At 52.4% G+C, this 25,209-nt stretch overlaps 1 protein-coding gene across 5 annotated transcripts in view; it reads right to left on the reverse strand.

Moving 5' to 3' along the window:
- The window catches only part of CTBP2 (C-terminal binding protein 2), a 167,302-nt gene that overhangs the window by 26,262 nt on the left and 115,831 nt on the right, over positions 1-25,209 (reverse strand). For 4 of the 5 annotated variants that reach the window (XM_060404577.1, XM_027960497.2, XM_027960500.2 and 1 more), the window contains one exon: positions 21,474-21,633. In XM_060404577.1, the coding sequence (XP_060260560.1) occupies positions 21,474-21,531 (58 nt within the window). In that variant the 5' untranslated portion in view covers positions 21,532-21,633. Of the gene's footprint in view, positions 1-6,943; positions 14,872-21,473; positions 21,634-25,209 lie in introns of all 5 variants that reach the window. The other variant, XM_060404578.1, reaches the window with a different exon arrangement.

The following is a 25,209-nucleotide window of genomic DNA, read 5'->3' on the forward strand; positions in this document are numbered from 1 at the left end:
CCTGTTAAAGTTGTCCCTTCCTGCTCCTTGAGCAGGAGGGAGCAAGTAGAAGTCAATAGTCTTGTTTTTTTCCCCCATTACATGAAAAACAACTAGAAGCGTCCTTTATGTACAAGCCAGCCTCAGAGGAGGGTAAAGCACACCTAACGTCAGTTCATTTAGTACACGGAGGTTCTGTGCTGCTAATGTGGGCTATGTTATGGATGAAAGAGCTATTTCCCGTTCATAAACTTGAAAAAAAGAAAAAACTCCATGTGCCAGCAAAGAACCTATGGAATGGCTTTAGAATTCTTGCCTTGTATAATCTTGGGGACACAAAACAGGTTCCAAACACCTGCAAATCTTCCACGTTAATATATGTTGATATTTTTATTTTTAAAAATGGTGCCTGGGGCTGCCCTGGTAGCACAGTGGTAAAGACTCCATCTGCCAATGCAGGAGACGTGGGTTCGATTCCTGATCCAGGAAGATCCCACATGCCGTGGAGCAACTAAGCCTGTGTGTCACAACTATGGAGCCTAGGAGCCACCACGACCCAGGCCCACGCTCCAGAACAAGAGAAGCCACCGAATGAGAAGCTCGCACGCCACAACGAGAGTCGCCCCCAGTCACCGCACCAGGGAAAAGCCCACAGACAGCTGTGAAGACCCAGCACAGCCAAAAGCAAGCAATAAGATAAATAAGCAAAAATGGTGCTCGGACAACTGGGCATCCACCGGGAAAATAACGCAGAGGAACCCCCACCTCACTCTATATTCAAGTCAACTCAGGATGCTTCAAGGACTTGAATGGGAGAGCTAACACTCCAGACTTTTTAGGAAGAAAACACAGGCATAAAGCTTCATGACCTTGGCACCAAAACCACAAGCAACCAGAGGGGAAAGAAACTGGACTTTATCAGAATGAAACCTTCTGTGCTTCAAGGCACCATGGGAGAAAATGTTTGCTGATCAGGTGTCTCGTACCAAAAGCCAGTGAGGACTCTGGGTTTTGCTTCCTGGCCCACCCAGGTCCCACTCAGAAGAATGTGAACTGGAGAAGCCCTGTGTGGACAATGGACACTCAAAGGCAAAGGTCACATGAGGAAGTAACGTGGCGAGGGGGTGTGCTGGCTTTGCCTCTTCTCGGGTAGATAAACGCACCACGGCTCGCCCCGTCTTGGGGCTCATGTCCCCGGGAAAGTCTAACTGCTGCTCTGGATGAGACTGCCACTTCTCAAAATGCACAGAGTGGAGTTGGGGGTTGGAAAGAGATGCTGACGCACAAAATTGTTATCTGCAGACCAGAGCCACATGGGACAGGCTGCCTCCTGAAGGCAGAGGCCCTGGTGCAAGGGCCCTACTCTTTTTACTCAGACCTGCTTTCCAGAACTGGAAGAGAATATGCTTGAGAGATGAGAAGGCTCGGCTACCCTGTGCTGGGCAGCCTGGGCCACACAAAGAGGGTCTGGTGGTGGCAGAGCTGGCTGGTGTCCAGCCATAGTCCTGGCCCCACGTCCCCCCATGAGAACACGGATCGATTCCTTTAAACTGAATGGCAGGAAAGCACAGCAAGAATTACTTCATTAATCACGTTCTCCATGTCCCTTACCATGCCAGGTTGAAACCCTGTTAAACAAGGACCTCAGAGCCCTCCAAGCAGCCAGGAGCCCACTCCCCCCATCCCTTATTGGATGGAGTTTATTAGACAGTCCACACCCACATCCCCATATGGGATTTCCCTGGGGGTGCAGTGCTCCCAGTGGAGGGGGCATGGGTTTGATCCCTGGTGAGGAAACTAAGATCCCACAAGCCACAGTCAAATAAAATAAACAGTAGCAATAATAATAAAATAATAAGAACAAGAAAATCCAAAGCCCAAGTCCCCACAGACCACACTCCTTGTACGATCATGGATATACACGCCTGGCACGGGGGTCACGGCAGACAGAGCTGGGAATGGAACGCCCCAGAGATAAATTGACAGAAGTGTCCAGAGACCCGGTTCTGTGAAAGGCCCGCTTGGCTCAGCCTCACCCAGGCTTGGCAGCATCACCCTCTGCCCCGCTGTGTGGACAGCAGCTGAAGTGCCACCAGGCCACAGCTCACCCAGATGCCGGCCTCCATGGACAGAAGGGCCCAGTCCATACCCTAGAGGTCAGAGTGGGCCTTTCTGAGGGACAGAGAGCTCGGGATAAGGCCGGTCTCTGAGCCGAATGCCCCACAGCCAGACAGACTCCCACCCTGGGCCTGGGAAGTGGCCCAGGACAATGATAATGACCAGAGTAGGCCTGGCTGATGGGGCCCCTTGGGTGAGGAAGAAGAGTGAACCAAAGGGAGCTGGGACTCTCAACCCAGGTGCAAGTGGCCAGCCCCCCAAAAAGTCTCAAAGTGAAGCCGTTTAGTTGTGTCCAACTCTTTGCGACCCCACAGACTGTAGCCTACCAGGCCCCTCCGTCCATGGGATTTTCCAGGCAAGAGTACTGGAGTGGGGTGCCCTTTCCTTCTCCATTTTCCTTCTGCCAGCCCCAAACATCTACCAAATACAAAAGCAAAACAAAGCCTGTTGATTTCACTGATCTGAGACTGTGTCAGGGGTTGAAATGGCCTGCCAGCACCTTGAAAGTGCACAGCTCCGTCCCAAGAGCTTGATTTGGAAGTGCCTGCTGGGGAGAAGGGCTCTGGATGAACCCCCTTCCAGCTGAACTGAGGCTCGGATTTCCTGATCATGGAGGTAGAGGTGGACCAGCAAGGGAAGCCTGGAGATGCCCCAGGGAGCCCCAGGCAGCAGCCAGGACCTCAACAGCCTTTCTGGGGCTACAAACACTGACACACACACACACACACAACCACCCTCACGCTGGTTTGCACAGTGACCTCTCCCTCGGCCACAGTGTGACGGTCATTCTGGAGTCAGAGTGCTGTGCTCAGTGCCCCCCGCTGGGGCGCAGGCTCCTCAGGGACGCGTTTCAAGTGCTGCAGGCTCCCCATGTGTCCTTATCACATTGTGGTGACTGTCTTTCTATTTACTAATGGGGTGGGCGGTGGTGGGAATGCCTCAGAAGCCCAGGCTGGGCTGCATCCACGTGTGAGTGCCCAACACCTGACCCCAGGCCTGGAACACCGCGGGGGCTGGAGCAGTGCTGAGGGATCCAGCCCCGAGCTCTGGCCCTGCCCTGCTCAGCCAGGGCTCTGGGCTCAGGAACCCTCCCTGGACCACAGCCCAGAGAGGCCTGCTCCCTTCACACATCTCCCAGGATTAGGATATAGGGTCCTAACAATGAGACAGCTAGGGATCAGCATCCCACTGCTTGCTCTCTGCAGGGCCAGCTAGCTCCCAGGCTCAGTCCCCACACCCAGTCCCCGAATGTCGACATGCAGGGAGCTGGCTGAGCCCACCCTTCCTGGTCCAGCTCTGCTTTGAGGTTGGGGAGTGAGTGTGATCAGCTGGCTTGGTGGGAGGGTGTCTTTGGGGGTCTCATGGCACCCCTCTCCAGGCTGATGGTTTCTGGGTCATCACTCTCAGAACCAGTGAATCATTTGGACCCCACTCCCCAGCACAGATCGTCCTGTGCAGAGGGACCTTCAAACAAAGGCAGGGATATGGGAGGAGTCACCAGGTGTGAGAGGGCCGGACAAGAACAAACCTCCATTCAGATCCAATGGGACTTCTGACCCAGGGGGCCCGGCATGCACGCATATGGTGCTGGAAACCACTGCTACGACGTTAGCAGGAGTGAAGCAAAAGTGATCAGTTCCTGTTGACTTAACACTGTGACACCACCAGCCTCTCCCACAGTCCCCGTGTAAACGGGCCCCAGACACCCCCTCTCCTGTCCTGGAGGGTCTCTGGGCAGTGTTCCCAGGAACTAGGTGGGGATTACAGATGCACACAGATCGAGCTGTATCTAGAAAAATGCCTGGACAGAAACCAAAAGGAGCCAGAAAGATTGGGCTGGGGCTGTGCTTCTCACAGTGGAAGGTCTGCGACCCCTGCAGCCCAGGTGCGTGGCTGTGTTCAGGGGGACAAACCCGTGAAGATGGCTGCAGAGCTGCTGTTTACGCAACGCGTCCGGCTGCACCAGCTTAGGGAGGGCTCGTGCGACAGCAAATCCTTGGCTGCGGTCAACGCCATGTGACACAGGGGAGGGGGCATCGCTGGGTGATAGCCACTGCCAGAAGGTTCCGCAGCCTGTGCCCCAGTCGAGCAAGTCAGCGTGTAAACAGCAGCAGATCCAGCAGGTACCGCCGCTCACATGGGTCTGACATGTAGCCCCAGTAATCCCGCATCACAGGAGCTATCGGCTGCTCCGGGGGCCTGTCCTCATCTGGCTACTTTCCGCTGCCCAGTCCACAGGAGCCAGTTATTTACACCAACAAAGCCAACCAAGATGAAGCAGGTAGTTCACAGACAGAGAAAAGCAAATACAAATTAAAATATGTACTCAAGGATGTGCCATACAACACGGGGAATATAGCCAATACTTTGTAATAACTGCAAATGGAAAGTCACTTGGAAAAACACACAAAAGATGAAAAAGATTAAAATACCCAAAGCACATAAAACCAAGCACTCAGAAACAAACAAGACACCCACTGCAAGCGTTTGGATCACCAGTCCGGACAGAGAGAGGAAAGAGGCCTCCTCCCGGCACCCCTGCCCCGCCAGATCAGAAGCAAACAGGCGATTTAGGCGATGACCAGAATGGAGATTTATTCAAGCTGGTTGTGCCGCAAATGACCTAGGCGGCAGGATCTGGATTGAAAGATCGCAATCTCCAGTTTCAGCTCAGGGCGGTGGGGCGGCCCCCGTGAGCTTCAGGTTTCCGGACCTGAGGTCTGCGGTGCGTCCCTGAAACCTCAGTGTTATCCTCCCCGGGGGCAGAGTGACCGCCCAGAGCAGGACTGGAGGCTCCAACAGATCCATCTGCTATTGCCTTTAGGAAACCTGCCTCACAAAATGTCTAGTATCCAGGCTCAATTTCCCGGGGCAAGCCGAGCGTCTACCCCCACCCCACTCCCCGTCCCTGACACACGGCTTTGGGGGGAGGGCTATGATGGCACACTCAACATGCAAGAAGGAATGAGAGGCAACACCGCTACGGGACAGATCATCTGACGGAGAAATTTATTTCCTGGCAGACTTCCGACTGCAGGCTTCTTGGCACTGGCTTGCTGCCATGCAAATGAAACAAAAATCAATATCCCTAGGTCTGCAAAACCGTGTGTTAACAATCACCCTCCAAACAACTTAAATAAGATCCCTTGCCCCGTCCCCAAATAACAGCGACTGTTTTTGTTAGAAGGCAGTGCAAAATAAACAGAAATGAAAAGAAGAAGAAAAGAAGGCAATTTAACAGGTCCTCCTTCAGCAAAACCTTCCCAGGACTTCAGCGTGCAGATAATCTTTCTGTGATTATGACCAAACCCTCCCGTTGCTTAGCAACACATAATTAAGGAATATGTTTTCAGATCCGCTTTTCAAGCCCGGCCATTATCAGATGAAATTACTGAAGCAACAAATGTCATCGCCATGCAAATTAGTTGGTTGCAAAGAAAGAATGTTTGACGGTGAGGGGGAAGACACAGGCCCTGGAAAACATTATCTGACTTTTCTCCTGCCACATACCGATTTTAAAAAGTCAAATAAATTTTATATAAGACTGAAAAAGGAAATCTATACATGAAACAAAACTAGAATATTTATATAGAGAGACAACAGAGAAACTCAACCGGTGCTTCTCTGTAAATAAGAAAGAAACGTGCGAAGGTCAACTTATAAAGCAACAGCCCCACTTCAGTCTGCGAGTAGTTTAACCATCACCACCTTCACCAACGTAACAGATAAACCTAACACTTATCTAAGGGCTACCACATCAGGCTACCAGGCCCCATCCACAGCTATTTAAGAGATATTTTCAAAAAGGTCCCTCTTCTTTTTACCACAATTCTCATCCCACTATATCCACCCTATAATGCTAATAATTCATTAAAATAAAAAAAGTCATTGAAAAAAGGTGCAGTTTTCTAAACTATGTTGAGGGGAATGGGGAAAGAAAGGAAGAAAGTTGATTTACAGCTTAAATGGTCAGTAAGGGTTCTAGGGTCGAAATGACAATTCTGAAGCACGGCTCTGCCGAGGGTGTCCACCTGGAAATCTATCCAGGTGCCCGGGGACACACACGCACTCAATTCCACTTGGCTCGTGGTTTGAAGAGAACAAGCTAGGACCATTCTCTCTTTCCTCTGCACAGAAACACATTCTTCCCTACAAGCAAGCAGAATCCCCAACTGTGTTTTCCAACATGCGAGACTGAGTCTGTTTCTGAAACAGGGAGTTCTAAGGGATTTCAACATCTTTGTTTAACATACACGTCTGGAAGCACACCCGTTTTTAGCTCGGCAGTGATTAACCCTACCTCTGATACTGTGTAGACCGTTCAGAGGGGCGTTTCCACACGGGAAAGCACTTCTGATGGCAAGTGAACGCTGCCCACTGTACAGGGGGGCACTGGACAAATACCCAGCATTCTCCAAAGCCATTGAATATGAGCTGGAGAAAACGCCACTGCCCGTGAGCTGAGGGCTTCATCCTGTGCTGAATGATTTTTCCCCCCATAAACAGTTGTGCTTCCTCCCCATGAAGGGAAATCCACAAATCGGCTGGAGCTCAACTGGAGAAAAACGAAGGTAGTGCCATTCTTAGTGGGTCAGCCTGAACCACACACACCAGTCTCACCCAGGAGAACCCTCCTGTGTGTTGGCCAGCTGGCTGGGGTGCCCTGTTTGGAGAAAGGGGTGTATAGGTGGGTCTGAGTCAGGGGTGGGTTGGTCTCTCCAGGTCTGGCCGGAGAGTGACAGCAACAGGAACCTGAGGGGCCCACTGTGCATTGCTCAGACCTCGGCCCCCGCCGTCCGTCCCCTCAATGTCCCCCGCGAGGAAAAGGCAGAGAGGGGCACATTACTTGGTTCCGGGGCCAGCATGGTGGAGACGATGATGGGGGCCCCTGTCCGCCGGGCCACCTTCTGGTAGGGTGAGTGAGGCGTGTGGAGGCTCTGGCTGGCTGGCGGCAGGGCAGGGGGCTCCAGGGGTGCGCCGGGCTTCCGCAGGAGCTGGGGGCTGCTGTGGGGGCTGGGCACAGGGGAGACCGCTGCACCGCGCTCCCGCTTCAGCAGTTCCATGGGCACCGTGTACGCCGTTGAGTAGGCAGTCCTGGGGCCCGGGTGAGTCAAGGGCACGCCGGGCTGCAGCGGGTACGCGGGGCTCGGGCGTGCGGTCAGGGCGCAAGGGGTCGGGGAGCTGTACCCAGAGTTGGATGGGAAGTGGGCAGCTTGGGCGCCCACCCCGGGGGCTGAGTAGGTGGCAGCAGTCTCCAGGAGGTGCTGGGACGGCGCGCTGGAGGGGCGGCGGTGAGCAGGGTCTACAGCCCGAGGGGACGCCGCCTGCAGGGGCCCCGCCTGGGGCTGGGGCTGCAGGGCTGCAGCTCCCAGGCCGGCTGAGTCGCCTGGGAGCTCATTGCGGTGGCTGAAGCTGCTGGAGCGCGTGCGGGTCAGGGGTGCCCCCCGGCCCTGCCTGCGCAGCTGCATCTCCGTCCGGCACCCGCTGGCCAGGCGGCTCAGCACTCGGGCCTGGCCCAGGTTGGGCGCCACACACTTGATGTCCGCATCCTCCATGGTGGCCAGGACGGCTGGGGAGTCGAAGCCTTGCTGAAGCAGGGCCACGAGCGTGGCCTCCGCCACGCCTTCCGCCCGCAGGAGGGCCAGGAACTCTGGCATCACGCTCCTCTTGCTGCCCCCGGGCCCCTGGAAGGTGGACGGGTCGGCCTCGCACCTCTCGTAAGCCATCCTGGGGTGGACGCCTTCCCGGGCCGGCCCATAGCCTGGGGGTGGGGCGCCGGGAGCAGTCCCCACGCCGATCCTGGAGGCAGCTGGTGCTCCCGGGTCCACAACCAGGCACGTTGGGGCAGCCTGCCTGGAGGTGGCAGAATCCACCGGCCTCTCGCCCACATCGTTGTAGACCTGGCCGGTGGGGTAGGCGGGCGCCTCTGCTCCGTACCTGCTCTCGGCCAGCTCCCCGACGTACCGTGCGGGCGAGGGGGCCCTGCTGTGTGACCGCTGCCCCTGGGGGATCATTTTACCTCCAGGGTCCCGGTACAGGTGACCGGTGTCCTGCAGGGCAGGGGGCCGGCCTGCCACTGGCTCCCACGTCATCCTGCCGCCTGGCGCTCCGTAACCGGGCAGCGGCTGGCCAGCTCCCGGGTGGTGATGGTGTGGAGGCTCCCCGGGTGCCCGGGCGGCTCCGGCCGGGTCACTGTAGTAATCCCCTGGCAGCAGGGCCCCGCGGGCCGACATCACCGCCTGTCTGCTGTCGTAAAAGGCAAAGTCGGGGACGGAGCTCTTCCTGCCAGCCGCCGTGCTGTAGAAGGCCTCCCGGTAGAGGCAGGGCTCAGCTGCTCCAGGCATGGCAACATCCCGCAGCCCAGGGTACCAAGGGCCCTCTACGCCTCCATCCGTCAGAGAGCTTCTCCTCCCGGGAGCCTCGGCGACCTCCCAGGGGCCCTCATACCACCCGGCTGCATCCCAGCTCTGAGATCGACCAATATTTATATGCCTGCTGGGAACCGGCATTGGAAAAGGAAAAAAAAAAAAAAGACTGCGGCCAGAGGCAGAAGAGGAAGGCTTTCTTTATAAATCTTCAATTACATGCATCCGAACCAGACCTGGCTGTATTCTAACCCTTCTGAGACGGCAGGAAGGACCAACTGGGGGTTTTCGATTTCAAAGTATGGCCTGAATTATTAATTCTCCGAAACCTTAGTAGACGAAACACTCACGGTAACTTTGCCTCACTCTCCAACGGTAGCACCAGAGGTCTTTTCTTTACGGCTCAGTCCCAGAAAGGAGGCTGCAGCCAGCCAGCCGGGCACCCCTGCCCCCCCTGGCTGGAGTGCTCACATGGACCTCCGCTCTCTCAGCGAGCGGATTAGGAGCTAAATAAAACCCCTAAAGCTTTTGTTCCATGTGACATCTCGTTGGACTGATGCAACCGGCTGCGGGCTCCATCCAGGCCTCCCGACCTGCGACTGGGCATTCTTTTCACACTGAAGCCCTGGCTTATCTCCCCCGTCCTCACCAGGGCACTTTTCGGATGAGCCCACCTCCCCCTCCTGAAGGTGCATCCCCCACCCCCCCAGACCAGGATCGCCTAAAAGTGACAGGAGGAAAATAGAAAAAGATTGCTTTAATGTCGATGCAATCTTAATCCACCCTGATGAAATGTTAATCCATTGCACACGGCTAAGAACAAATTAAATGTGAACAGGCAGGCAGGATAAGAAAGAAAAAGCCTCACGCATAGTCCTAGAGCAGGAGGTGCCCGAGAGATGGGCCAGGTCTGCCGCCCGACACTTTGCCAATATTGAAATCTGGCTCCTGGACGACTGGTTACAAATCAAACGAGTTATTAACATGCTGAAGCCCAAACGGATTCTTTCCCGTATTATCACACCATACAGACCCTTTCATACCGCCTGGAAAAACCACGGCAACAGAAATACACCCCATGCGTGTAGCCTAGAATTGAGCATTTTAAGAGGGCAACAGAGGTCAGCAACTAAACCCCAATGTTATGAAGCAGAGCCGGGAGGGAGGAGGCTGCATCTGAGGCATGTTTGCCTTTAAATCTGTTTGCAAGGGACGCATTAATTTTAGCAGGCTTGGCCTGGCGCAGATCTTGTGGACCATCTCCCATATTCCCATGGATTAAGATTTTATGGAGCCCACCAGGGACGTTAGGTGCAGTAATGCAGAGGACGGCAGTTATCTGCACGCAGGAAAGCCCCACAGAGGAGCATTAGAACATTTCCTCAAACGTACAGACAGGGCCCTGGGAAGCGCCACCACAGATGGGACTGGGGTCCTCCAACTGTAGGCTCCAAGACAGAATTCACAGCGAAACCGAAGGCTGGGAATCCCATGCTTACAAGGGCTGTGTATACTCAGAACATTTAAAAATGAGACAATATACATATTTGCAGCCATTAAACTTCAGAATGTTTCGTCTTCACCCACATGTCCCTTAACCAAAGATTCCATTAGAATCTCTAAAGAGAATTACCAGTTTAAAAAAAAAATTTTTTTTTTAATGAGAAATACTGAAAACTTAAGAGTGAGAAGGAGAGAGAGTGCAAATCCCTGTGCAGAACCTGGAGGCACAGGGAAACACAGGGGCAGCGCCCCCTCGTCCTGATCAGTACGTATTAAACTTTGGGACAAGCTCTGTTGAAACCAATATGACTCCCCAAAGAGGGCTTGGTCCTCCAAAGCCAAAGTTCTGGGAAAAGCCTGACTGACTACAGAGGAACTGAGCCAAAAGCACTGCCGGGGGGCACAGCCCCGGGACCCCAGGCTGTGACTTTAACACCACTTCTGACCCCAAAATGCCAAGAAGGCCTCAAGTTAACTGGGAAAAAGCCCTGGCAGATGGCAAAGCGACTCTGACCCTCCCCCAATCCCCTCCACCGCCTTGGATGCATGACAGTGAGGGAAAAAAAGTGAAAAGGCCACACTGCAAAGCGCTGGGTTTCCATCTACGAGAGCAGCCTGCTGGCGCCAATTTCTCTAATTTCTCTTCTGGCACACTCACTGTCATGGGCTCAAAGGCCTGGGCAGGGGAGACAGAGACAATGGGCCCGGCCACACACAAGACAGTATTTGCACCACATCTCAGCAACAGCCCGAGGATGTGCTCACTTCGAAGAGACATCAAAAAGGACAGGAAAACACTGGAGCCCCAAACTAAACAGAAACAGCACTACCTGGCTGCAGCACGTCATTTCCCAGCTCTGCTGGGCAGGCGAGCCCGATTTCCGCAGGCCTCCTCTTCGGAACTTCCTCCCCTCCGGAAAGGAGAGGGCAAGGAAAGATGGGGTGGTCTCATGGTAAGAAGGACCCCAAGGAGACGGGACTATGCGAAAATTGGCCTGCTGTATTAAACAGGACACATCCTCACCCCGGAAAGGACACTAACCTGATGACCCTGGACAGCCCCAGCCCACCCAAACCTGTCACCCCCTCCTCCCAATCTGGGCTCTTTCGGCCAAGAGGGGCCTTTGTGGCCTCCCGGCGGGGGTTCGGCCCATCGCCACTGCCGCCCCTGCCACCTCCACTCTTCCCTCGCTGGTCAGAGGACACTGGCTGGCTGGGAAGGGCTGCAATGGCCCTGCCTGACCCTTCAGGGTCACCAGAAACAGGGCATCTTTGACAGCCTGTTTTTCTTCCAGGATCCTTGTTACAGGGGCCTCAACATGTGTTCAATGTCCATACCGGGCCTTGCTCTGGGTGTTTCGCTCATCCCCAAGGTGTGGGGATGGAGAAGTTGAGTACCAAGATGCACAGGAGCCAGGTCAAGAATTCCCTGTGTCGACCTGGGGAAACTAACAGCCCTGCTAAAATGGCAAGAGGGGAACCTCTTTAACAAACTAATCCTGTTATTTTCTTAAGGTTTCCCCAAACCCCAAATATAACATACATCACTTGAGTCAGCCACTTGAGTATCCGACAGTAATTCCTAAACAGATGACTGCTCCAGCTCCTTGAAACAAGGTGCAGTGGGCCCCTGTCAGAGCCAGGACCCCAGCCCAGCTAACGGACCACACCCATCAGTTCTGTGCCATCTCAGCGTTTGCTTTCCCTTCCTTCCTGTCATAAAGAAAAACTTAACATGAATGTGGTGTTGATGCTGCAAAACTCCACCTGGGGTGCAGACGCTCCCTTCAGAGACACACAGGTGAGCTTTGGAAGTCGTGCCAAATCTTTTTGCAGTGGGGTAGCTGGCGGTAACTCACCCAGCTTACAAATAATTAGCTGGTCTTCGGCTGAGTCCTCTACTTCAGCAGGTCGACCTAGGACCACACGTGCTCCACAGCCCTGGTTTATTAGGTGCAAAGGTGTAATGCCAGGAGCAGGTCAGCAGTGGGCAGGAGAGCTTCAGGGAGGTGTCACGCTAGGCCCCAGAGTGAGGAGGCCCAGATTTGCTTCCATCAATTTCTGACCTATTCTGCTTGGAAGCCACCCAAACTCACGCAGCCTCAGCTCTGCAGCCTGTCAAATACTATGACAGATGTTTTCCTCTGTTAGGTAAAAACACCTGTAACTGGACTTGGACTTTTCTGAACACTCTGGCAGATTTAAAAAAAAAAAAACAACAAACTCACTGCAGTCTTTAGAAAAGGGAGGATTTTTCTGAAAAAAAAAAAAAAAAAATCCTCATGTTAACTAAATAAAGTGAGATGGGACCAATTTCTGAAAGATTACTGAGTCTCGCAGACTTCATTTGTAATCCTGCAAAGAAAACTGCATGAAGGAAAAAGCCATCTTCTGAGAAGTGAGAAGAAACAGGCAAGCCAAATCCTCTCGCAGACAAAACAAACCAAGATACAGCTGACCCTGTAGCATCATCTGAATGGGGACCTCAACGTTATACGCGACATCCCCTCAAAGCCAAGTCTTCAGTTCCCTGCGCTACGTAAGGCATCAGCTGAAACTTGCAGAGACCTGAAAATTGAGATGATTTAGGCAGTGCCAGAAAAGCAGGGGAAAGAACAGGCAGACAAGCAGAGGGGCAACCGACGATGCCCGCCACGGAGCCGTCCTCGGGTATATCACCTACAAACGCTTTATGCTCTCACCAACACAGTGACTTGGGAAACTGCTTGAAAAGAATGGGAAATAGCAGTACCGCTCTGGGTCTAGTCCTCACTTTCTTTTTTCTTAAATTTGTTTCTTTATCTATTTGGCTGTGTCAGTCTTAGTTGCATTATGTGGGATCTTTCGCTGTGGCACCCCCACAATGAAAGGGACTAAGTTAGGTGTCCCTCGACATGTGGGGTCTTACTTGGTTCCCTGACCAGGGATCGAACCACATCCCATACATTGCAAGGTGGATTCTTAACTACTGGGCCACCAGTGAAGTCCCTTCATGCCTTAAAAAAAAAAAAAAAATCAGATATATGATGGACTTTGTGAATCTGAAGACTGGATTTGCATGAAGGTCCCTGGGTTGAGCAGTCCCCTGACAGCTGTGCTGTTTCTGCCGAACTGGCGTCAAGGGATGCTCACTCCTTTCTCAGGAGGTCACTCCTTTCTCAGGAGGAGACTCTGAAGCATCGGTCACTTTGGCTGGCCTTCCTCCCTGTGCTGGGGCTTTCCATCTCCTGGGACTTCCCTGGTGGCTCAGATGGTCAAGAACCCAACTGCAATGCCAGAGACCCAGGTTTCCATTCCTGGGTAGGGAGGATTTCCCTGGAGGAGGAAATGGCAACCCATTCCCATATTCTTGTCTGGGAAATCCCATAGACAGAGGAGCCTGGCGGGCTACAGTCCATGGGGTTGCAAAGAGCTAGACACAACTGAGTGACTTTCCTCCCCCATCTCCTGGTTCTCCAGTCCTTGGGGTCAGGAGCCCAAGGCAGCTCTGAAAGCCAAGGAGGAAATCAGAAATCCCTGGAGATGCGTCCCTGTGCTTGCTGTTGGCCAGAAAGAGGCCACAGCATTGCCCTTGCCCCCTTGCCTCCCATGGGCACTGCAGGGGTTAGCGGGTCACACTCATTTCCGGCAGCGACGGCCAAAAATAGGCCCGTGACGTCCCACTTCCTACTTTTAAATGTGTATAGGCTGTGTTGGGTTGTTGCTTGTTTCTGTCAAGTGTTTGAGAATATATGTTTAAAAACAGCTTTCTGTCTTTAAAAAAGTTTTTCTTTTTTTTTACTGTCTCCATATTATCCCTTACCAAAGCAACCTACTTGGCTAGTCTAAATCAGAGAGGGGGAAATAAACCCCACGTACACTGGAAAAAGAGCAAACAGGGTCTGGCAGGGCCTTAAGACTGCCTTCTTCAAAGTGACAAAGTACAGAGACAAAATGAGCAGAACAGACCAGACGTCTCGGTCATCCCACGATGGACGCAGCCCCAGAGGTCCCTGGATGCAGGCTCTGGGCTCCTGCACCCCAACCTGGAGTGGGAGGCTTTCAGTCATCAGCACAACTCTCCAGAGAAAACCCAGGACCCGAGGTGGAGCCTTGCAACCAAATCAGCTGCCCGCTGAACAGTCCCAGGTCGCCCGGAACTTACGATTTAGCCATTTAAATGAGAACCGAGGCTTGGGCATGGCTCCTGATGATTTCTTGACTAGATAATGATACAGCTTAATGACAGCCATGTTATGAAAGTTACACTTGACTCCCACAGGTTGTGGGATTAAAAAGTCTCTTTTATGGCATGTTTTGGCTGTGCTGGTGAAGCAGGAAGTATGAGCTGGGACCGCACCTCGGATGCAGGGCCTGCGAAAAGCACGGGACAGAATCTACTCGGAAAGACCGGCTGGATCCCTGACATGCCTGACACAAGGTCAGTAGGTGCTCAGAGAACTCTGCCTCCTTCCTCTCCATAAAATCCTGCAGTAACAGCTCTTCCTGCAAAATCACAGTGTCTCAGGACACTGAATCCCCCACGCATCTCGACGCCGCGACCCTCTCCCCGACATACTCCCGTGTTACATCTCCTCATCGGTTTTATCAGGAATAGGTTCACACCACCTTGGTTGATCATCCCCAAATCCTCTCCACCTGCCTGGCTCCAGCTCAAATAACCCACCTCCAAGAAGCATCCTCAATCCCCCACTGTCACATGTCCCCAGTCCAAAGAAACCTGCCAGCTCTCGAGATGAAAACACCTTACCCACGATCGCATCCGTCTGCAATCCCCTGGAACCTGGAGACATCCCCTGGTTTCCTCGTCAAGGTGACGATGCCCTCTCCCTCCTGACATGCCCCTCCTTCATCACGTGCTTGCTGGCTGGACACACACGTAAAAACGAACCCAAAGAACAGGACTCTGCACGAGAAAAAAAGACTTTGTGGCAACAGTCTTTGCTCTCCAAGCCCAGGTCCAGGCTAAAGCAAGCACAGTCCCTCACTTGCAAGGACCCAGGCACAGTGGGCATTGAGTGAAGATGGCAGAGGAAGATGACCGCTTGCAGTATCAGAGCCTGCCGGCAGGGATCCAGCTGTCCTGGCTGCCCTCACACGGGCCCTGGCTGTAAGGTAAGGGCCATAAAGAACCATAAAGAACCTTCTGCAGGCAAGAAAGGACCGACTGCCAACACTCGTGTTTCACTCGTTCCAGGGTACGAACAGGAAGGCGGCACCCTCTAGGCACGCTGTTGTCGTTTAATCGCTAACTCACATCCAACTCTTTTGCAACCCTAGCCCGTCAGGCTCCTCTGTCCATGGGATGCTCCAGGAAACAATATCCGAGTGGGCTGCCACCTCCTCCTCCAGGGGATCTTCTTGACCCAGGGATCAAACCTGCCTCTCCTGCTTGACAGGCGGATTCTTTACCACCGAGTCTCCAGGGAAGCCCTCTCCAGGCACATACAGCTCTCCAACCAGAACCCAGGAGGCAGGCTGGTGGATATTCCAGCCCTTCTGATGCCCGTGCAAGGAGCACAGGCAGCATGGAGCTGGTGGTGAGCAGGTGCACGGCCACGTCCAGAAGGCTCTCCAGGCCATGCCACAGTCCCACTGTCACCACCCCCGAGCCAGGTTCCAGCCCAGACCTGAAGGAGCACTGGCATCTCAGAAAGCCTCTAGGGAGACCAAGAGCCCCCTTGCACTCTAGAGCCAGGGAGTCAACCAACGTCCAGGACGCTCATCAAATAAGTAATGGTTTGATGCAATGAGTGTACGTCAGTCGGGACTTTACTCTCATGCGTCTTTGGGGAGGAAGTCTTACTCCACCCACACATGTCATTTGTAAAAGGAATCAGAGGGTGGGAGGCAGGCAGCAAAGCCCTGTATCTTGGGGTGCTGGTAGCAGGGTCGCCCCAGACACTGGGGATCAGGTTGAGCTGTGTAGGACACGATGCTCCCCCATCTGCAGGCCTCCAGGTCTGCAAAGCCAGGTGACCCTACTGTCCTCAGGCCTGCTCTGAACAAGGAGGCCTGGCCCAACGTGTCGGAACCGTGGTTCCTGCGAGGAGTTCACTAGGCCTGGAGCAGACACTCTTCCCTCAAAGGTGCCACTGACTAAGATGAAACACACTCAGGGCGAAGCAGGCTGGGAAGGCAAGGCAGGCAGCAGCTCATGCCTAGGAGGCGTGACCCCAAATGCCAGAGACAGGAGCTGCCCACCTCGGGCACCTCGGGGGGAGCATGCCCCATCGTGGTGGGGCGAGAGGCAGAGCAGCGGCCACAAGACAATACCCAGACGCTGATAAACAGCTGCACCTGGCCACTGACTAAAGTCACCACAACCCAAACCCCAAATGGAAGCAGCCTCAACACGCTGCTTTTAGAAATGTGGGGAGTTTAAAAAAAAGTCTGCCAAGCCCAATGAGAGTCCACCAGCAAATCAACCAACACAGAGAGTAGCTTGAGCGTGCATTTCATAGGTGAGCGCTGTCTGAGAAATGATTACAATGTTGAACCCAGTTTTCCTCTGCAGTAAGTGGGGGCCTGAGTGTGGGCAGTTCTACAGTCCCAATCCCCAAGTGACAGCGGGCATCCCGGGGAAGGGCCACTGCTCCAAACTTCTCTTTGAACCATTTATCTCATGGACATTTATCCTTTGCAAACTAAGTCTATGAAGCTGCAACTTGACCATTCTCCCCCTTCCTTTTCTGATCCTTTACCTCAGTACCATGGTGCTTCAGCCTCTTCCTTTATACTACAGTTTTAAGTCATGTCTGGTTGACTATTGTATATTTACATACCTAATGTAATTATCACTAATCACATAATTACTGGAAATGTACATAATTGCCTGATCCAAACATATAATTATAATGTATAGCAACATTATGAATCCCATTTTTAAGGTCTACATTTCGGGGCTATTTAAAGATATTTATTAGAACTGATTGTGGACCAACACAGGCGGCCAGTTTTGACGTGGCTTCTTGATAAGGTGCTTCCAAGTGCTTTATAAAACAATAATTACACAATGCCTTTTCTTAAGACAGGTCAAACAAAAAGCATACAAATGAAAGATAAAATGACTCTGGTCCGAGCCTACAGATGAGGCTTTTCCTGTGGGGAAATACAGGTCAATCCTTCTGTTCTGTGGGCCCCGAAGGGCATGAGCCAGGCAACGAGAGGCTCCCAGTCCTCCCTGCTGGGGGCTCTCACCTGGCCCAGACGCCCTCACTGCTTCTGCCACCTCTATAAGACCGAGAAGCTCTTAGACAGTATTTTTGCTCCTTGAACACCCTGGGATCATGAATGAACATCCCTGGGGAAACAGTCCATGGAGACGTGCTTTAACAACAGCAAGCTCATCCAATTAAGAAGAGAATGACACAGGTGAAAGAGTTGCCCCCACTTCATCCCTGTAGTATTTTCTCTCTGTCTTGTCTTCTGCTCCTCACAGACAAGACTGATCCAGATAAAGATTTCCAAGATGTATAACTATGTGTTCGGCAGACACCAGATGACCTTTGTCTCCTTCCCCACGTCCACCCAACCAACCCGTCCATCTTCCTCACTGCCTTTTATTCCGTTTTCACGAGAGCATCCCAGAGGTGAAACAGAAGTGTTAGTAAGTCGTGTCTGACTTTTGTGACCCTGTGGACTGTAGCTCACCAGGCTCCTCTGTTGATGGAATTCTCCAGGCAAGAACACTGGAGTGGGTTGCCATTCCCTTCTCCAGGGGATCTTCCCGACCCAGGGCTTGAACCTGGGTCTCCTGCATTGCAGGGAGATTCTTTACCAATTGAGCCACCAGGGAAGCTAATTCAGAGGTAAGGAATGTTGAATTTGATTGTTTATTTAATAGGAGATCTCTAACATTTCTTTTTCTTCTGTAGAGGAAAGGAGAAGTCTTCTCCTGAATTATGTAATGAAGGGGACTTAGCTCAGCTGATATAATCCTCAGGACCATTTTTCCACATGTATAAGACATTTGAACAAAATGAAGTAAAATGAAATATCTACTTTTCTCCAAATTACATTTTCAACAGCCACAGGAAAGGATGGTGTTTAGTGATTTATTGTACCATAACCCACAATAAGATGTTCTAACAAAAAGTCGTCAGCAAAGCCATTGAGGTATATTACAGTTCTATAAACCCAGGGCCCCAGAAAATGCTCTTCTGGGTTACTTCCACCATAAGAAGGGATGGCAAGCTCTCTTCTCTGGCCAACAAATACTTGGGGCAAATCAAACTGGTTCTGCCATGATCCCATTAGGTCCTAAAACACTCTGAATGGTGCCATTCACAAACACGATGTGTCAATTAAGCCAGCAAACTAAACAGAAAGGAAAATCCAGCCCTATTCTGTACACTAGAAAGAGAGGACTGCAGTCTGCTCAAGTCTGTTCACAGACCCTGCTCCACACAATCGTTAGGCAACAGCACAGAGCAGGTATCAAGAAAGGGCAGAGAATAAAGGACAAATATCGAATCAGAAGAATAGCTTTTTGGAAAAAAAAACCAACCTGGCTTTTAAGTCAGCTTGAAAAACTATTATTATTCTCTAATGGATTTTGATGGAGCCCCCAAGATGGGAGGAGAAGGGGACGACAGAGGATGAGATGGTTAGATGGCATCACCAACTCAATGGACATGAGTCTGAATTGGTGATGGACACGGAGGTCTGGCGTGCTGCAGTCCGTGGGGTCACAAAGAGCTAGACACGACTGAGCGACTGAACTGACCTGAACCCAAGACTTTGGGTGGTGAGACGCAAAGCTGTACTCTGTACTTTGCTGTACTCTGCACCTTTGAGGCGCAAAGGTGCAGATTCTGGGTGCATGAAGATGGACAGACTTAGATCCCACAGGGACTGTGGCTCAGGAAGAAGAGACCCCAAGGTCCGGCGTGAAAGGTTTGAGGGAGAAACGGACTGGGTTCTGGGAGGAAGAGAGAGAATGTGGGAAAAGTATGTTCGCAGGGGTGACTTCCCCCCTAGTCGGGCTCAGCTGGAGAAAAGGGGTTCACTGCGGAAAGCGGAGGGCTGGGAGGGACCCTTGAGGCCATCTGAAGGCTTGTCAGGCTTGGGGTTGGCAGCAGGTTGGAGGGAAGAATTGGAAGGAATGTGTGTTCCCAGAGACCAAGTGAGAAAACAACGTTCCTACAAGCCCACAGCAGAGAAGGGCAGCTTCACACTTTAAATCATAAAACAATGAGAGATACTGCAAGTCCTCAGGGCTAGGGTGGGGGCAGCGGAAAGGAGAGAATCTTTGCTGGGCTTGCTGGACTTCCAAGGAGAACATTCTTGATCGGTTAGTTCAGGGTTCTAGAACAGAGCCTGGTGAGAATCCAAAGCCAGGGACGAAGATGTGTGAGGCTGTCAGGAGGAAAAAACGACAGAATCCCCGGGGCTGATCGGAGGGCAAGGCCACATGCAGAACAGCAGATGGCCTGGGTGCCCGAGCTGCTCACTGACTGCCCTGTAGCTCGCCAGCACCACCTGGGAAACGGGGACCCCCAGTCCCTGACCTTTAGAGGCACTGCAACAGCTTATAAATGCACGGAGCACCAACGAAGCATCTTTAAACAGCTCTTAAACTTCATGGGACACCAAATGAATGTGTGGGTTCATGGATTATAAATTGCACCTGGGTAACTTCTCGCCAAGCATCTACCTTGACAGTGGATAGTGAAAAATTAAACAAACCATTACAACTGTCTCCTTGCGTGCTGCAGTCCAGGGGGTCGCAAACAGTCAGAATGAAAGAATGAACTGTCTCAGGAACACTGGTCATGAATAAAGGAGATCCTGGAATTTGTTATTAAAAAAAGGAAGGTTGGGGACTGGTGAACTATGACTGAGAAAGAGGTTTTGAAAGAAACTTTAATGGTTTTTTTTGCTGCCACTGACTGCCCTGAGCACAGAAAGGAAAGGCCACTGGCACTTCGATCCCATTCTGGTCTCCAATGTGGTGTCTCGAGTTAAGCACTGGGGCTCAAGGGGTGCAATCAGCCCACAGACATTCCTGATAACCAACGTTAGAAAGCTGATCCACCGGGGCTTTCTGGAATGGGGACTCGGTACCAGAAATGAAGGACCGAAGTAAAACTTTAAGATCCCCCAAACAGTCACGTGAACCTAGACGGTGAGACACGGTACAGACCTACTGGCTTGGGTTCTGCAATGATGTCAATGTTTCTGAAAGTCAAAGGCCAGGGAATTATTTTTGACTAAGGAGACATGACCACTAAATGCCACACTTATGCTCCTTGATTGATTTCTGCACAGAGGCAAACAAGCCAGCTAGAATAGACGCGTGGGGGAGACATGAGCACGCCACCTAGGTCAGATAAGGGTGCAGTGACCTCCAGTTCCCTGGGGGTGATGGTGGTGGAGTGTTTATGTAGGAAAGGAGACGATCGTACCTGCCGCCAAAGGTACTTAAGAATAAACGGGTACATCTGCAGCTGCCTTTCAGGTAGTTCTGGAAAAGTCCATCCATCCATCCTCCATTCATTCACTCTCTCTCTCACACACACACCCATCTCTATCGATGTACCTCGGCATACAAGGAAGCAAGTGATAACGAATGTTAGGGACTGGTGAATATAGTTGAAGGGAATTATCAATGTCCATCGCACTGGAACCATCTTTCTGTAGGTTTGAAAAATTATATCTAAAAATATCCCTAATTCCCCAAACCTCCTTATACCCAGGGATGTGGGGGACAGTGGGTGCTCTTCAGTTCTTTTAGGTGGGAGCCATCACGGGGCAGAGTCTCAGAGCACAACATGACTTTTAAGGCCTCCACACCACCAGCCTGAGCCACATCTACAAGCGATTCCGCGTGGACAGCTTGCGGGAGGCATATTCCCGGGCCCGAGTCAGCCGGCCAACTATTGCGCTAGCACGGTTGGGGGCTGCTGAGCCCACCCCGCCCAGGGGCTCCCCTCCAAGGCCCCTGAGAGAAACACACAGCCAGCAGCATGGACACGGGCCGGCAAGGGACACTTCAAGCATAGCCCAGGCCTACGCCCGAGACTTCTCACCACTCCCTCGAGGAGAGGATGGTCCTTAACCCACATTTTAGAGTTCTGTCCCTTGTTTCCGTAAGATTTGAATTGTTTAATTTCCTTTCATGACCAGAACAACTTCCAGAATGTTTTCAAAGATAACCAGGGACATGAATGTATCATGAGGGGCTACGCTGGGCTCTAGGTATTTGCAGTGGCAACTGTTTCTGTTTGAAGCGGAGAAAGTCCAGAAACTTCAGAAAGTAGGTTATCTTTCACATGCAAAATGATCCTGGGGCCACAGACCCCCGCAGCTGCCCTCCTTGCGCCACCCCGGCCCCCTTCAGCCTACTCGAAGGGCAGGCCAGGTCACCCCCAAAGACACGGCAGACAGGTGCCTGGGACTGCGCGTGGGGACGGGACAGCAGCCTGGTGAGGAGACCGGGCCCAGGAGCCCAGGGCCGGCCTGCACGTTCTCTGCTTAAAAACCGCCAACCACGCTGGCTCTTACCTTCGCAAATTCTGTCCAATCGCTGTCGCTTGACTTTGTGCTTATCCACAAGGGCCATTCTTTATCGAACTTTGCACCTCTCTGATTCAAAAGGCAAAGCAGTCCTCTAAGAACTTAGGGGCCCTCGCAGGAGTCTGCGGGCATTACGCCACTACGCGCCCTGAAAGAGGAGAAAAGAAGCCTTACTCTCTGGACACCCTGGGGGCAAGGACAACCGGTCACTCAGGCTTGGCTGCCACTTGCGACAAGGGGACCTGCCCTGGGGGACTTGTTCTCCTCCAAGGCTGGAGACAGGGTCTGCTCCCTGTCCCTGGGACAGTCTCCTGCCTCCGAGGGAAACGGGTGAACGAGACAAAAGGCCATCGGTTCCTGAAGGCGGCCAGCAGCGCACCTGCAGCTCTTGCTGCTGACGGCCAACGCCAGTCACCAACCAGCCTGGGCCGGGATACCTCGGCCGCCAGTGCCAGAAACCAAGCGACAGCCAGTGGCACCGCCCTGTAACCTCTGGAAGCTGCAACGGGACAGAGGCAGGGACCAGCCCGGACTGCCTGGGAGCCCACCCCAGCGTCCGGAGGGACGCAGGCACCCAGCTGCGGCTGCTCTCCCACCGCCATCCCCCAGGCGGTTTCCAAAACTGCCCTTTGGCCGCAACTCAGCACCTTTCAAACCCTTCCCCCAGTGCCGAAGGAGGGGGCAGGAATGCATGCCCCACCTAACCAAGGCTTGCCCAATTCCACCTTCCAAAGCCTTGCTGGCTCCCAAGGGGGCCACCGCTGGGGCCCAGAGCCTGTGGTTGTCCCACTCCCGTGGTTTCAAGCCTGTGAGGCACAGGAGGAGGGGTCTCCGATTGGGCTGGGGTATCTGGGCCACTCCCGAGGTACTCCACTGCCCAGTTTGTGGAGAAAAGTCAGGGCTGCCTGTTTGGGAAGGCCCTGACCTTCATCCCCTGCTTAGCCAACGTGCCAGTTGAGGCCATAAGTCATCATCTGCAACCTCCAAAGCCCTAGAGCTTCTGATTCACCGCTGTGGTTATCCTAACACCACCACCAACTGCAAGACACACACACACACACCCCACCACACACACACACCCCACCACACACACCCCACCCCACCCCCAGTTATCCAACAAATGAGGAGGGGGCAGGAGACAAACATGAGGCTCCAGGGTTAATAATGAGAATTTTTATGGGTGGTCATCAATTATGCAGAATGCTAGGAGTTACTTTATCAAAGGTCAGAAAATGCAGGTCTGACTATGAAAAGGTAGCTGACTTCCTGGAAGTTAATGGCTAATTCCTCAGCAATGAGGCTGAAAAGGCACCCTAAAGATTTATGGCAATAATTATGTGATTTTTAAAATAAGAACAAGGGGGAAAAAAAAAAAAGCACAACTTCTAATCACATAAATAATTAAGGCAACATCCAAGAGATACTAAATCCTTTCCCAACCTGGGATGACCCTGTTGGACAAACAAGGAGATGAAGGTGGCCCTGAAGTGAGCCAGGGCATTGCTGGGAAGACCTGGGTCAACAGAGATGGAGTGGACAGATTTCTAAAATCCTCAAGACTCCCCTGGTGGGTGGTCCACTGGTTAATACTCAATACCTCCAATGCAGGGGGGAACGGTTCAACTCCTGGTCAGGGAATTAAGGTCCCACATACCATGAAGTCAAAAGAGTGGCTTCACTTTTGCTGGGCTTTGCATTTTTTATGCAAAGTGGGGAAGGTGGTTCCTTACTGGCCAACTTGAGAACAGACAGACAGACAGACAGACAGACGGACGGAGGGCAGGAACTCTGGACAAGGGTTTGTGCCCGAGAGCGCCCCTCAGAGGCCAGCTGGCAACTTTCATCTGCTTGCGTCCCGGGGTCTGATCAAGAGATGGCCCTTCCTTTCTTGGCTCCGGAGACAGACCCCATGTTAGCCGCAGCATCCGGGGGTGGGAGAATTAATTAGTTAATATTTGTGAAGTGCCGTGGAGATGAGAAATGACAGCATTATCATCCAAGGCAGGATGGGTTTCACACCCTCCTCCTCCTCCTCCAATTCCCTGAGTGAGGCATAATCATTCTTTTTGCTTTCCTTTGAATTTTAATTTGTATAATTAGACGGCTTCCTGAAAAATTGATAAGTAGAATCTCGATTATGCAATCAAAGGAAAGATCAGGCATCAGCTTACACAAAATGTGTGCGTCCTAGTATTATTTAAACAAAAAAAGGGGGGCAACTGACTTCTGTGTCTTGCTTGGGGTGGGGGGCGGGGGGGGGGTGGGGAGTGGGGACCAGCCCTTCCATGGGGTTCCCTCCAGGTCTAGCACCTCTCATGACTCAGGCTGGCCCTACTGATGGAGAGTTCAGTCGTGAGGCCACCAGGCTGAGGCTGGACACCATGGCAGTAACCACTGCTTCAGGTAGCCCCTACCCCTGCCCCCCAGGACATTCCTCCGTCCAGTATTTCTTCTGAAGCAAGGATGTATGCAATATGACATTTTCCACCTTCACCCTCCGAAGCAGTGAGATATTTACGAGGACTTAGTGAGCACAACCCTCTTCCTGATGACGGGGACAGGCCCTGCTCAGAACTGGGCTATAGGCAGTGGTCCCCAGCTGATGTCCCCTGCAAGAATGCCAGCAACCCGCCATGCATACCGGTCCTGGGCTCCCTTGACAGGGGCCCCAAGCGATGCAAGCCAACCTCTGCCTTTACCGTACGCCAGTCTAGGCTCCACGCATACATCACAAACTCTGGGCCACCGGGGTTATTAGTACTCTCACCAACTGACACCATCTGGTCAATATTTCACTACAAATAGATAAAGGTCCACATAGGGAAGAAAAACCAGAAGGAGGATGTATTACGTTGTCCCACTTTGAAATGATAAACCTTCGAACCATAGTGGTATGGGTGGGAAGAGAGTTCTAGAACCCGCTTGCAAAATGACTGTGAACGAGCCAGCTCCATGCTTGCACGACAGGGATGGTATTGCAAAGAAGCTGTGAGGATCAGACGAGAACACACAGGAAAACAATTGGAGCCCAATGGCAGGCCTCTAAGAACAGCTCACAACTTCCTCTGCGAGAGACAGGCCTACTTGGACGTGGGCCGCCGTCACACTGGATCACCCGCCTCTTGCCGAGGCTGGAGATAAATCACAGTGAGACTTAAGAAAGGGCAAGAGGAAACTCAGGTCCTTTCACAAGTAGGAGGGGCACACTGCTCACAAGCCTTACAGGAAAAAACCCTGCCTCCTTCCCCCGCAAAGGGAAGAGATCTGCCTAAAGTCTCTTAGCCTGAGAAGAGGGGTAGGATCGGGCGCTGAAAGGTTTGGGAATTCAACTTACTTTAGAAAGATGCTTGCATGAGAAAGCTACTTGGGGGCATTCCCTGGAGATCCATGGGTTAGGACTCTGTACTGTTACCACCGAGGGCTGAGGCTCGATCCCTGGCCAGGGAATTGCACGGTGCACACACCCCCCAAAATGTAGGTAAATACATTGATTAAATAAGAAAAGAAAGCTACTTGGAGATTCTTGGAGATACTAGAAGGAAGCTACAGGCCTGGGTCTATGCAGGCTTCAAAGACAAACCTGAGAGTTAACAAAAGGGAGAAAAGAAAGGAAGGCATCACTTTACAAAGGCAAAACACGCAAAATTGAGACTGAGGAAAAGAAAAGGTTCCCCACTCACCCCTCCAGGACTAAAATCTGGGCAGATTAACTAAACCACAAGCA

This window comes from Ovis aries, chromosome 22, assembly GCF_016772045.2.
Source record: "Ovis aries strain OAR_USU_Benz2616 breed Rambouillet chromosome 22, ARS-UI_Ramb_v3.0, whole genome shotgun sequence".
Classification (NCBI taxonomy): domain Eukaryota; kingdom Metazoa; phylum Chordata; class Mammalia; order Artiodactyla; family Bovidae; genus Ovis; species Ovis aries.